Source organism: Eulemur rufifrons, chromosome 11 (assembly GCF_041146395.1).
Source record: "Eulemur rufifrons isolate Redbay chromosome 11, OSU_ERuf_1, whole genome shotgun sequence".
In the NCBI taxonomy this organism is placed as follows: domain Eukaryota; kingdom Metazoa; phylum Chordata; class Mammalia; order Primates; family Lemuridae; genus Eulemur; species Eulemur rufifrons.
Window position 1 is genome coordinate 10,553,927 of NC_090993.1, and position 14,259 is coordinate 10,568,185.

General features: G+C 42.4%; 1 protein-coding gene across 4 annotated transcripts in view; it reads left to right on the forward strand.

Moving 5' to 3' along the window:
* The window catches only part of ACTN2 (actinin alpha 2), a 68,413-nt gene that overhangs the window by 24,528 nt on the left and 29,626 nt on the right, over nt 1-14,259 (forward strand). For 3 of the 4 annotated variants that reach the window (XM_069484711.1, XM_069484710.1, XM_069484712.1), the window contains exons 2-7: nt 489-603; nt 1,532-1,651; nt 2,428-2,514; nt 7,622-7,709; nt 9,423-9,501; nt 12,590-12,671. The exons of the other annotated variant lie outside the window; for it this stretch is intronic. In XM_069484711.1, the coding sequence (XP_069340812.1) occupies nt 489-603; nt 1,532-1,651; nt 2,428-2,514; nt 7,622-7,709; nt 9,423-9,501; nt 12,590-12,671 (571 nt within the window). The remainder of the gene's footprint in view (nt 1-488; nt 604-1,531; nt 1,652-2,427; nt 2,515-7,621; nt 7,710-9,422; nt 9,502-12,589; nt 12,672-14,259) is intronic. 4 annotated transcript variants of the gene reach the window in all.

Sequence of the window (14,259 nt, forward strand, 5' to 3'; positions counted from 1 at the left end):
ATAATTAGTGGTTATGGGTCCCTACTCTCTCCTCCTTTCTGCTATGTAATATCTCCCATCCTTTGCTCTGCAGTAAGACGTTTTGAACATTCTCTAAACATTTATTCATCCATTCTGCAAACAAGCATATTTTTGTTATAGGTGGAGAATACGCACATCCTAATTCAGTCTGTCTTTTCTACAAAGTAAGAGGTTTTCAGCAGGTGATGCTATGGGTATAAACATGGTACCTTTTTTAACTGAAGGCAAAAATTCTTCAGGTTGGAATATCAAATAAATGAGTTTTTGCCTCTAAAGAGGAAGTTTTACAAAATTCTTACCTTTGGGTTACCAGTTCTCCTCTCACTCAAATTCTGCATTCTCTAGAAGACCCAAAAAGCCCCAGCCCCATAGACTCCTCCAGTGTGTAAGGTGTCGAGTGTTGGCCGTGTGGTGGGGGTCTGACAGCTAATGGGCCTGTGTTAAGTGGTACTTGGTTTCCATTGCAGACCTTCACCGCCTGGTGTAACTCCCACCTGAGGAAAGCTGGCACCCAGATTGAGAACATCGAGGAAGACTTCAGGAATGGCCTTAAGCTCATGCTGCTTTTGGAAGTCATCTCAGGTTGGTATTAATATACCCCAGTCTTCTATTTTTACGTATAATCAGTAGGTAAGCATCTATTTGAAGATGACTGCATCAGAAGTTCCCTTTGAACTTGGCTAGGTGAGAACATGGTATCATTGGCAAAGAAAACCTTTCCAGAGAGCAGTCTGCCTGGAGTTATTTTTCTGTTCTAAAGAAGGAATAAATTCTGTTTAAAATTGACTTATTAAAATAATGTTTATACCACCTACCTCGAAACAAAATGAGAGAAGAAAAAATGACATTTACTTGACCACCCACCATGCTGCCCTCTCTACTCTTGGTCCAGTGAGTGTGTATCCCAGAAATCATCTTGTATCCAGAAAGCCAATGTACATGCTGGCGTAACTCTGAACATATGAATTAAAATCCCAGTGAGGTCATGATTTGCCCTGAATTTCAGTTGGCTGATTTAGACTTTGGACCAGAGAATGGATCACCTTTGCGGAAGTGTGCCCGGGAGGGGTGAGGGCAGAACTGCCCTGATCCATATATCTTCATAACCAGATGTCAAAGACAAGCCCTGGCAGCCACCTCTGGGATTTGAACTGGTCGTCCTGATTTCCTCCAACAGCTAGCCAGCGATCCGCAGGCTCCAGGGACACTAACCAGCTTCTCTGTTTACTCGTTTGTAAGTTGGATCATGGGCCAAACTGGACTCTCCCTGCAGATCCGAAAAGCGTATGGCCTTAATAGTATGGTTGCCTGAGGAGCCATTTGATCCTGCAGGGCTTTTTTAGGTTAGTGTTCCCTCTTTACTGTGATTTAGGGAAACCAGGCCCTCGTCAGAAACAGTCACATGACCATTTCCGTTTAAGGAAAGCACGGACTCCGAATTTTGGCATCTTGATTCCTCATCAAAGGGTCACTCTCTCTCTGATTGCACTGTTCTCTTTTCACCCACCAGGGGAAAGGCTGCCCAAACCTGACCGAGGAAAAATGCGGTTCCACAAAATTGCTAATGTCAACAAAGCTCTGGATTACATAGCCAGCAAAGGGGTGAAACTGGTGTCCATCGGGGCGGAAGGTAAGAGGTGTGATGGCGTAACCCTGGCTTGCCACTCTGACCTCACAGCAGAGGTGCAGCCTGTGACTTGAGTTCTCCCCTTCCACCTTCCCTTCCACCTCTTACCATGCCCGCCTTGTGTCTGGCTCTCTGCTAGGTGCTGCGTGGGTAGAAATGAGAACAAATGGTACCATGAGTGGGAGACCAGGCACTAGAGGTTATTTGCAAAGAATAGATTCACATATAACACTGTCTCCTTCAGGCCACTTCCAGGAAGGAGAAAGAACTTACACATGCCAATGACTCTTCATGAGAACTAATTAATAGGAACGAAGTGGCCTCTTTGTTCTCTGTGGCAGATTTGGGAACCTGGTGAGGTCCGTAGGGGCTGCAGCTACCTGCATCATTATGCACAACTGCTGAGTCCTGCGACCTGCCAGCTGCGGAGTGCTGGAACAAGGATCCAGATAAAGATGAGACTGCGTTCTCTTTTTTTGATTATTTAAAACCTTAGCTCATACAGGCTTAAAACTTTGGAAACTCCTGGGTGGTTTTCAGTGATAATGCATATGCAAGGTTTGTGCTTATTATTAACTCAGAATTCATTTAAACTGAAGACATTTGGTTGTGAATACCATATTTATAACCAGACACACTGCGATGCTTATAAAAACATAAACTAGTCTTTCCATATGTATATTTCCCAATAGCTCTGAAGTCAAAATTTATCCATTGGGAAAAAAGTTACGTACTCATTATGTTATCTTTACATTGATTTGTTGATTTCTTACCCACAGAAATTGTTGATGGCAACGTGAAAATGACCTTGGGTATGATCTGGACCATCATCCTTCGCTTTGCTATTCAGGATATTTCAGTTGAAGGTAAAAGACGTGGTTAGAAGTCTAATTGTATGATTTGCAAAATTGAACTTGTAAATTAAAATCTGGATAAGATATTATCAAGTTGAACACTTAACAGGATTGAATGAAAGGCATGTAAGTTGGGTTTTCATGAATTTTATATTTGTGCAGGAAAAGACCCTGGCAACACTGTTTCATTCATGGGGGTGGAATCATGTTGGAAAAGATGAGCACATATTCAGAACAGAAGTCGCTTTTTAAAATGAGCATTTGTTGACCTTCTGGATTGCTTGTTATACTAGTAAATTCACAGCTATGCAGAGTTCTTCAGGCTCATAACTGAAACACTTTTTTTTTCTAGGTGCAAAAAAATAATCTGTTACAACCCAAGTTAATTTATTTGCCTCCTTCTCTTCCTTTTTCTTTTCTTTCTTCTTCTTCTTCTTTTTTTTTTTTTGTTTTTTAACAAAATCTCCATTGCCACTGTGTCTCTCGGCCTAACAACTGTTTCATCATTGTAATAGAATCTTAATCCTTGGCACTGCCGCTGAAGATAAAAATCTTTAGTCTTTCCCGCCCACTGCGCTCCTAAATATTTTGATAAATTCAGCACTGTTGAAAAGTGTCAAATTGACATTCTTAAAATTAGAACTTTGCCTGTTTAGCCCTCAGATCACAAAATGTTTAACTGCAGAATAGGTTTAAGGCAGTGTGAATTGTCCAACTAGTTGGCTTCTCCTAACTTTGTAACCTAACAAGTAACCAGGTACCCAAATGGCGACGGGTAGGGGCATCATTTGTAATTCTGCCCAGGCCAGAGTACCCTCCGACTCTGGTCTTTGTAAGTGATTTTAGTTATTGGTCAAGCAACAGACGTTGCCTGCTGTTGTGCCAGGTGCCACGAAGCCAGCAGTACTTGCCCTTATGGAGCTTCTAATTCACTTAGATTCTTCTAGCACTGAAGACTTATTTATGTCATCTGGAAATCAAACTAAGATATGATGACATTAAAACCTCAATAATTCAGGCTCAGGAATGACAGTTGGAATTAATAAATAGTCTGAATTTGAGAGCTTTTGCACAATGTAGTTTTATTAAAGTATGTTCCTTTATGCTATTGAAAAGAGTAAGGTGCTTCCTAAAAGTTCCTGCTTTATTAAAAAATAGTAATAATTTTGTTTGTTTTTATATATTTCTAACTTTAAATATTTAAACAGTCAAATTCACTTTAGAGAATAAATATGTTTAAAAATCTTGTTCACATTATCACATTTAGCTGGACTAGCAAATCCTTTCTCCACGAGTATTACAGACATGAACTTGACCTCAGGTTTTTTATGATTGGTTACAAATTTTAAATTAGTGATAATATGAATTTAAAACTTAATTCTATTTCAAGTGTAGCTATGAATGTATTATCCATTAGAGTTTCCCCCAAATTATTAACAGGCCCAAAATAAGATAGTCAAATCACAGTATTTTGTAAAATGTCACAATAAGCGGATATATTAACCTGTTCCTCACAAGATTAAGAAATTAAACGTTAAAAAGTGGTAATTTCTGGCTGGGCATGGTGGCTCACACCTGTAATCCTAGCATTCTGGGAGGCCAAGGGAGGGGAATCGCTTGAGGTCAGGAGTTCGAGACCAGCCTGAGCAAGAGCAAGACCCCCTGTCTCTACTAAAAATAGAAAGAAATTAGCCAGGCAACTAAAAATAGAAAAAATGAGCTGGGCATGGTAGTGCTTGCCTGTAGTCCCAGCTACTCAGAAGGCTGAGGCAGGAGGATCGCTTGAGCCTAGGAGTTTGAGGTTGCTATGAGCTAGGCTGATGCCACGGTACTCTAGCTTGGGCAGCAGAGCGAGACTCTGTCTCAAAAAAAAAAAAAAAAAAAAAAAAAAAAATAGTGGTAATTTCATTAGCAAAGTACCTAACTCTCTTCAAGCCAACATTCTTCAGTGTCCCACACAGTAGGTAATGTTAGTTTGCTAACTTACATTTTTATTTGTTTTGGTTTCATGGAGTAATTTTTCAGCAACCTTACTTGATTTCTGTAAGGCTACAGAAAAATCATCTTTATTTGTTTTAATGTTATATACTGTGTAGAAAAGGGCTTGTTTAAAACCAAATTCTTGGAGGAGCCAGTTTCCTTCACAAAATGATGGGCCTCTTCCAAGAAAGAAAATGAGAGATTAACATATCTATTGTTGAAGGCAGTCCAGGGGTAAGTAGATGGGGCTCCTGGGGCGTCGTACTGTTTTTCATGATGGAATGACAAATGACACTGCCAGTCTATCTCATGCTTTTTACACCCATGATCGGGGTTTTGGGTGTGGACCTGTTTGTGCCCAATGGCCATGTTTCGCGTTTCCCCTACACCTGTCGGGGGTAGGCTGTTCCAGTCATGCACGTCATTGGCACAGGCTTGCTAAGCTTTTGTTGAAAGCCTAAAAATGGACTTGGCAGTTGGGGAGAGGTAGGCCACCTTTGATTGGCGTAGCCAGTTAAATACGGAGAAAATCTTGTTTGACATTCATGGCCTGAGTGTTCACATATATTCAGACAGAAATTGGGCGAAACTCAATGACTTGTAAATCTCAACTTCAGCAGCCATTTTAGGATTTTGTAGGTCTCTACCATACCTCTATTTACTCTTCTCACCTGGCAAGTTTCATGTGAACTTTATCAAATACAGCCTATAATTTCCTCCCGATGTTGTTTTTGTTAATTACAACGGTCAGGACTGGACAGGCAGCTATGTATGTAGCGCAACAGCTAGATACGGAGTTTCGTATTTCACCATCTGTGCCAATTAATAGTTTAATAGAGTCTTAGAAATTTCAGTTTTTTTCCTTAACTAGAATTTTCTAGATAGGAGACATGAACAGGAGTCATTAAAGTTATTCTTATAGTACATGAAACTTTTGGGGTGTGTATATTTCATCTGGGTTATGAGTGAAAGTCGATTAACAGATTAGATACATAATTAGAAATAAGAAAATATTTATTTTGATTTTTAAAAAATCAACTTTAAGCTCTTCCTAAGATGGAAGGCCAGGGCCCACTGTTAGCATCCACGTGCTTATAGGGACTTTCTAAATTGTTAACATTCAAATATGAGTCGAATCCTAGGTTATGTAAGTGGCTTTGAGGAGCTGTTTGGTTGGATGCATGTAAGTTTGGATCCTCAAAGAAGCAGGTACCAAGATGTATTAGAAGCTGTCTTAGTCTCCTTGGGCCTCCATAATAAAATAGCATAGCCTCGGTGGCTTAAACAACAGACATTGATTTTCTCATAGTTTTAGAGGCTGGAAGTCCGAGGTCAGGGGGCCAGCATGGTCTGGTTCTGGTGAGGGCCCCTTCCGGGCTTGCAGATGGCTGTCTTCCTGCTTGGCATCACATGGTAGGGGTTGAGGGTGGGAGAGCATGGGAGCAGGCAAGCCCTCTGGTGTCTCTCCTTATAAGGGCGCTAATCCCATCATGAGAGCCTCACCCTCATGACCTCATCTAACCCTGATTACCTCCCAAAGGCCCCATCTCCAAATACTATCCCATTAGGGTTTAGGGCTTCAGCATATGAATTTGGTGGGAGAGGGGGAGAGACGTAAACATTCAGTGCATAACAGAAGTGCAGGAAATTTCTTGGGGGGAGTGCCTGTACAGGACAAAGGGGAGGGAGCAAGAGATGTCTGAGGAGTCCAGGCCACAGCGCCTGGCTGACACCTGGGCCAGAAAGGGAAGGGAGGAGGCTTGGGGAAGAAGGGTCTCAGATGCAGTGTGGTTCTGAGATTGGTTCAGCCAGGCCGATGGGGAGTCCTTAAGTCTCAGCTGCCCTGAGGGGAATCCCATGTCAGGCAGGGGTGGCCCAGCTCTACGCCCCACCCCAGTCTTGGGCTGGAGCAGCCCTGGGGAAGTGTGGTCTCCATGGGAACGCAGGGGTGCATTCAGAGGGCTGCAGTCGGCATGTCAGCTGTCTGCCCTGTGCTCCCAGCAGCAGCCACAGGAAGTCTGAGCAGCACATTTTTGTGGCCACCACAGGTGGTGGTGGTTTTATTTAACTTGTTCAAAACTCAAGTAGCCAAACTTGAAATTTACCAATAAAACTCTTTTTGTTTTGAGACAGGGCTAGAGTGCAGTGGTGTTGATCATACCTCACTGCAACCTCAAACTCAGGCTCTAGCAATCCTCCTGCCCCAGCCTCTGAAGTAGCTGGGACTACAGGTGCACACCACCATGCCCTGCTAATTTTTTCTATTTTTAGTAGACATGGGGTCTCACTTTTGCTTAGGCTGGTCTCGAACTCCTGACATCAAAGGATCCTTCTGCCTTCGGCCTCCCAGAGAGCTGGGATTACAGGCGTGAGCCACTTTGCCTGGCCAAAACCCTTTAAATATTATGAAATCACTGGGGAAGGGAATACATTTGAGATATAGTAGCCTCTGTGAATTCCATTTACCTAAGAGTATTAATTATAAGCAAGATGAATGACAGGTTATTTGTCATCAACTACTCATATTTTTTTGGTGTGAGTTACACTGTATATTGCTTTCATTTCTTCATGTTTACGTATTTTTCAAGATTGTATCCAGTGAACATTTAAGCTAATACAAAGGATCAGATTGTCCTATCAGACACACTTTAATCAGAGATTGTGCCTAGTATCATATTTTACTAGTATTTTAAGGAAGCAATCAATCCGTAGGCAGGGAGAGGTCTGAAATACCCTACCAGCCTCCAAATTGGACACATAGTCTCTGGTCCAGAATAAAAGATGTCCCCAGTGTCACCTCACACAGTAGGGCACCCCACATTTTAAAAAATCACTTCTATTAAAAAAAGAGTAAGTTACCTATTGCCCTGAAGTCTGGTTTTAGTATTTTTTTTTTTTTTTTAATGTTGGAACTTATGGTGCCTCCTGAATTGTCCTTCTGAAGCCCCTTAAGTGCCATCAGAAGTTAGTCCCTGGGCTCAGGGCTCCAGCTCCCATATGCTTGCGGAGGCGGTGAGAAGAGACGATGCATTTGACGATCCGGCCCCCTGGGAAGTGTGTTTCAGAAGCAACTAGGAGTTGGGTGAACTAAGCCAGTGAGTATTTCCCTGTGGACACTTTTTCTTGGCTGTCGTTACAGAAACATCTGCCAAGGAAGGTCTGCTGCTCTGGTGTCAGAGGAAAACCGCTCCTTATAGAAATGTGAACATTCAGAACTTCCACACTAGGTAAGCACCGGGGGTCCTTATGTCCTCGCTGGAGTCCGTGGGTGGCAGGGAGGACAGTGTCCATTCACACTGCTGTTGTCCTCTCCGGTCTGAGAGGCGTTTTATGTATGGAGGAAAACTGAGGCTACCGAATTCTCGATGTTTGGAGTCTCCCACGGGAAAACATTGGGTTAAGGTTCGAGATGCTGATCAAACAGCCCTGTGTTTATAAGTGAGTGGTATGCAGTGCCAGAATGGTCCGTCCGAATTTGAGGTTGTGAGGCTGCCCCTCACTTTGGCCCCCACCTGGTGTTGCAAGAAGGCGGCCGGAATGGCTGTTGCTTCTCGGAGATGGGGGGACCCTAGCGTGGTCTGCATGGTCCACACAAGAGCTATTCCTGATCCCTCTGACCTGCAGCAGATGGAAACATCCCTCGTCTATCACCTTTGCTCTGTCGAAATTCCAGAGAAGTAGGAAAATTATGTTTGAAAAAGTATAGGAAAACGGAATGAATGAAACCCAGATGTTATAAGAAAGTGTGATTTGGTCACTTCAGTCTTCTTTCTGATGCAGATTTTTTTGTCATTGTTATGTGTACAAGACAAGTTGGTTACATTTTCACCTTTTGGTTGGTGGGTTACCCATGGATGTGAACGGGCCCACCGCTGGCCGTGGATAATGAGAGGAAGGAAGTGTAGGGATGAGCCACAGTGAAAAACTGGGGAGAGTCTTCTAGTTAGACAGTATTCTTAGGATGTCTAGCACGTGTCGGGCACTGCGCCAGGCCTTGAGGGTACAAAGGGCAGAAAGGAGCCTCCCCTGTCCCTACAACACGCTGTTTGGCAGATGAGAGGAGCCGGCAAGGGCTGGGACCTTCTACCAGTGTCAATGTCAGAGCACCAGATTCGCTTCCACTCACCTTCCTGCTTTCCTTGTTTGGCCCCAGATTGACCCAACCACTTCAGCATTGTGGTGGTGACACTCCCACCACAGCCTCCTCCTGCCCCGACCTTTGGAGGCTCAGAACCCCCATTGCCTGCTCTCACTGAGCCTGCTGCCGCTGGCGAGCTCAGAGCCTGGCACTGTCCAAGGAGCAGTTAGCGCTGGTGTCTGTGGGGAAGCAGACTAGAAACCAGGATCCGCCCTGCTAATCGTGTGTCCTCCCTCACCTTCACGCCTTTGCCTTAAAATAACAGTAAAGAACCTTACGAAGAAAGACGGAAGAGTACCTGGGAGCTAATGGAGGCTTTTGAAATATCCTGAGAACTCTCGGGGGAAGTGTGTCCTGGGCATTGTCAGGGTAGACGTCACCTTGTGTATGTTTATTGTGCAGACCTGGGGCGGGTGGCGGTAAGGGGCAGAACGGAGACTTAGCGGGGAGAGAGGAGGAAACCTGGGACTGGCAGGGCGGGGACAGCATCTCCCCTTGTCCCCGTCTGTGCCAGCACAGACCAGAGTGGGTCCAGAAACAGAGCAGGTCTCCTGAGAGGCTGGGCCTGACACTGGAAGTGGAAAGCGTGGGAGTGAGGGGGTGGACGTCTGCGACAGACCCCGAGATGAAGACGGGTGTGCACGGGGCCACCAGCCCACTGGGTGGGGTGAGGAGGAAGGTGCAAGGGGCCGCCGCGCATTAGGTCAGACAGAGGGAAGGCCAGTGTCTGCCCAAGTGCGGAGCCTGGCTGGTGCCTTCTCTCCACTAACATGTGTTCCTGTTCTTCTCAACGGTTGTGAAGCTGGAAAGATGGCCTTGGACTCTGTGCCCTCATCCACAGACACCGGCCCGACCTCATTGACTACTCAAAGCTTAACAAGGTCATTCTGGGTGGCCCGGCATGCAGTGTCCCCACCCGTGTGCCTCAGCATGTCGTCCTGAGAGTGAGCACATCAGCACTGAACCAGCACAAACCCCGAGGCCGCCTGCAGAAACGGCCACCAGGAAAAAGCCTGTTCTCCCAGCTAACCTTGCCCACGATGAAAAGATGAAGGGCAGCCAGGAACACACGTAGGTTTTATAGCTAGGGAGGACAGGACCCAAAGCTGAGTCATCCCTTTTTGCCCATATAAAGATACGTTTGTTGATCTGGCTTGGTTTACTTATGAAGGCTTTCTCTATGTTTCTCAGAGATTTTACCTTCCTGTATTGTAAATATGAAGAGTGAAGCCTATATTTGGGGGCGGAAGAAAGGTTCAAACACTCCAAGCCTTTTTTAGTTTCTTTTACCTTTTCTGGAGGATTTGGTTACATATATATTTACTCAGAATTGATTAACTTGTTTCTCATACAAGGGGTACTTCATAACTATTTCACTATTGATCCAAGATATTAGTCTCAGCGTTAGAAAAGAAGTTTTTAGATTTGGCTTTTTGTTTTGTTTTGGTTTTGGTTTTGCTCCCCCCCCCCCCCCCCCCAGAAAATTCAACTTAGAAAGCTTTAATTCTTCTTTAAGGAGAAGGTTTAGTGTGCTTAAGTCTCAGATTAGTATTCAAATTCTTTCTTTAAAGGTAGTTTTAAAATGTAATCTGTGATGGATTCTCAATCTTGTGGGGAGTGATCTATGCTGCCTTAGCAATAATGACACGTGACGATTTAGTTGCTGAGAGTGGGGCCCGCTCCTGCCACATATTCCCACAGCGGTGGTTACTGCATGTTTCCCGTGGGTGCTGGTGTGCTTAGCCTGACGTTCACGTGGTGTTGCTGTGTTTTGGCGTGGACTCTGGCCCTGCTGCATGCTGCCCTCACCTGTGTGGCATGGATGGTTATAAGACGAGTGTCCTGGTTTCTGCCACCTTGTTAGTTATCACTTGTCCCTCCTCTCAGCCCAGCCTGTCTCCATGGACTACAAGGTAGCACATGAACAATTTACTTGTTTCTTAAAGACTAAGACTACAATGCTAAACTGGGCATGGTGGCGCATTCCTGTAATCCCAGCTACTCGGGAGGCTGAGGCGGGAGGATTGCTTGAGCCCAGGAGTTTGAGACCAGCCTGGGCAATATAGCAAGACCCCATCTCTTAAACAAAAGGACTATAATACTGTAAGTTTGCCTAAGAAATGGAGCTTTCTCTCATCTTTTCAATGCATATATTTTCTTATCCCCTGAGTTACTCCGAAATGTTTCAAACATATGGACAGGGTACATTTTTTTCAATTAAGCTTTATCTCATTTGCAAAATGAGGGAATTGTACTGGATAGACCCAGTTTCACGAGCAGTTTATAATGGTCGGTTTTTATTATAAAAGTTCAGTTGACCTGTAGTAATTGGCCATCTAAGATGGGTGGAAAAACAATAATAATATGATGGCAACTAATATTTATATAGTGCCAGATCAGACACTGTTATAAATAAACATACATGTGTATATACGCACCAGCATATATGTATACATTAATGTATAAAATCACACACATATTCATTCAATCTTCACAAGGCACAGTAACACTATAGAGTAGGTACTTCTATAACGTTATCCGTGTTTTGCAGACCATGAAAGTGAGAAGGTAGTAATCCACCCAAGGTCACATAGCTGATAGCCGAGCTAGCAAATACTTAATTGCCGCATTTTGTCTCTTTAAGTTACAGACTAAATGCCGTAGCTTTCACAGTCTCAAAACCACCACTGTGTGATTTTAACACTGAAATTCTCTCTCCTGTGTTTTTTGAAAAAAAGGAAACTTTTACTCAGCTATTTGGCTTCAAAACATTTGCATAAAATATGCAGGTAAGATTCACTTAACGGTACAACTACTTTCAATCAAATGGTGGTATGCTTTGTTAAAACAACATTCAGTTTAAAAAAAATTTTTTTTTCCTGAAATAATTATGTACTCTGCGAGGCCAGAAAGCTGACTTTGGTTTCTTCATGAGAGCACTGTGAATGTGTTTGAAGCCTGCACTCTTCAAATGTTTCACCGTACAAAAATGATTGTGCTCAAGGCAAAGCGTTGCAGTTTCTAAAATGTTGCAATGGCTTTGCTGTTAAAATTCACTGAAGTCATCTCTGGACTAATGCTACTTTTCATTTTGATTTCTACCCCCAATCCCATTTCAAATTCAGAATACTTAATTTCTCTAATAATCAAAACAAGAAATGTTAAGTCTTCTTTGTTTTCAATATTTTAGTTATACACCTCTGCTTAAGTTTATTTTATTATGGTATGTATATTTAACCAGCTTCACAATGGAAGATAAATGTAATCTTAAGAACAAAAATTTCACGCTTTCACTTATAGTTTTAAGATTTTGTAATTTCTTCTTGCTTTAACATCATGGAGACATGATTTTTGCCCTTTGAGCCATCTCATAATACTCTTTAGTCAGCTAAAATTTCACCTAGCAGCACTTTTCTTTCATCTCCTTATCCCTATATATTTAAAACCAGGGTGTTGGAGTAAATATTCTCCGAGATCACCTTCCAAATCTGGAAAATGTATGTTGCACCATTTCTTTTAGAATGATTTGTTTCTTTCTTTATTTTTTAATTTCAGCGTATTATGGGGGCACAAATGTTTAGGTTACATATATTGCCTTCGCCCCACCCGAGGCAGAGCTTCAAGCGTGTCCATCCCCTAGAATGATTTAGATTTTGTTATTTATAGGCTTGAAAATGAGCTCTGATGTATTCAGGGTGTTCTTTCTTGTCAGTGCATTTGTTCTCTTAAACCTTTTGCTCACATGTTATACATTGGAGTGTGCATGGATTGTGTGGTTTCTGTGATTTTCGATGTTTCTCTAAACGTTTGAAGTGATTGGGAAAAGATAAGAAGGAGAGTTACTTACACTTTTATGGCTGGTGTGGGTGGGAAGGCATTCTGCCCAAAGCGAGGTGTATAAAAAACATTATTCCTAAATCCTGTTTCAAAATATATTTAAAAAAACTGGCTGTTTTGGTTTTCATACAGGATGACCCCATAGGAAATATTAACCTGGCCATGGAAATCGCAGAGAAGCACCTGGATATTCCTAAAATGTTGGATGCTGAAGGTGAGACAAAAATTGTGTTTACTCAAAATCTATAGATTTACAAACATCATGGCTATGCATGGGGACCTTGTAAAACTTCATAGCTAAGTTACAACTGAAGAACTTGGGATTCCTAACAAGTTTCTGTCACTGGCCACTGGAGTAGTAGAAAGGAGTTTCGTGTATAGTTTGTTAAAAAAAAATTTTTTAAGTCTTGTCCAAAAACAAGCTTACATAGTGAAAGCAATTGGTAAAAAGTTCAGCTTTTGCTAAGAAACAGAAATGCTTTGGTTTGTAATTTTCAAGAAAAGGATTTCCTCTGTTTATTTTTTTCAACAACATAATGTATTTTTCTTCACCATGCAGAGACAAGTTTAGCAAATAAATCCCTTTGTGACATACTTAAGGGGGAAAAAAATCCTTTCTTCCAGCTAGAAGTTATAGAATTGAAATACAGAATGTGGAACATTCGGCCATCAATGTTCCATCCAAACTTTTACATTTGTTTTTAATTAGTCTAAAATTAAATTTAGTTAGATCTAAAAGAACTTCTATATATTTTTTTTACTTTTACCATCACTCATTCTGGGGACTAGTTTCAAATACCTTTTATGCCCTTTTTGTGTGGTGAATTCGTGTGAGCTGTACCTACAGTACAACACTTAAAGCACAGATATGTGTGGACACCATTCATTCCTTACATTTATTCACGATTCATTTATCACTCAACAGTCAGTGACTGAGCATGTCCTGTGAACGAGACCCTCTGCTAGGTGCTGCAGGAGATAGTGAGATGTATGAGATATATATCCTGCCCTCAAGGAACTTACATTCATAAATTACTTTGTTGTTAATATTATTATTCCCTAAGGATCCATGGCCTTCACTAATTGGCATTGTTAGGGAAAAGTAAAAGACTTTGAGTATAGCCAGTAGTCAATCTTCCATTTCTCTTTGTTTTCAGTGATTGTATTAGGGCTGTTGTCTTAAATTACCACAAACTGGGAGGCTTAAAACTACAGAAATTGATTCTCTCCCAGTCCGAGACTTTACGTCTGAAATCAAGGAGTTGGCAGGGCCCTGAACCTCTAGGGGAGGATCCTTCCTTGGCTCTTCCTGCTTCTAGAAGCACCAGGCATTGTTTGGCTTGTGGCAGCATCCGTCCATTTTCTGCCGCTGTCTTCACAGGGCCTTTTTCCCTCTGTCTGTCTCTACGTGTCTTCTCTTCTTACAAGGATAGCAGGCGTGTTGATTAAGGGCCCTTCCTGTGCCAGCATGACCACATCTTAACTTGGTTATATTTGCAAAGACCTTACTTCCAAGTAAGGTCACCTTCACAGGTACCAGAGGTTAGGACTTAAACATATCTTTTTGGGACATACAAGATCTTTTAGTTAGGATTCTCTTAATAATTTTGTCCACTTATTAATTTAACTGTTTTATCAAGCATCTGTACTGTTGGATGTTAAAACTTGAATACAGAATTAGACTTATGGTTTCTCAAAAACTCTTTAGAGGGAGAAAGTTAACAAAACAGAGAAGTGAGAACATAGAAAATTTCCTTTTTTTCTCTGTCCATCTGTCCTCTCTAATATTCGTGTGGTCTCTC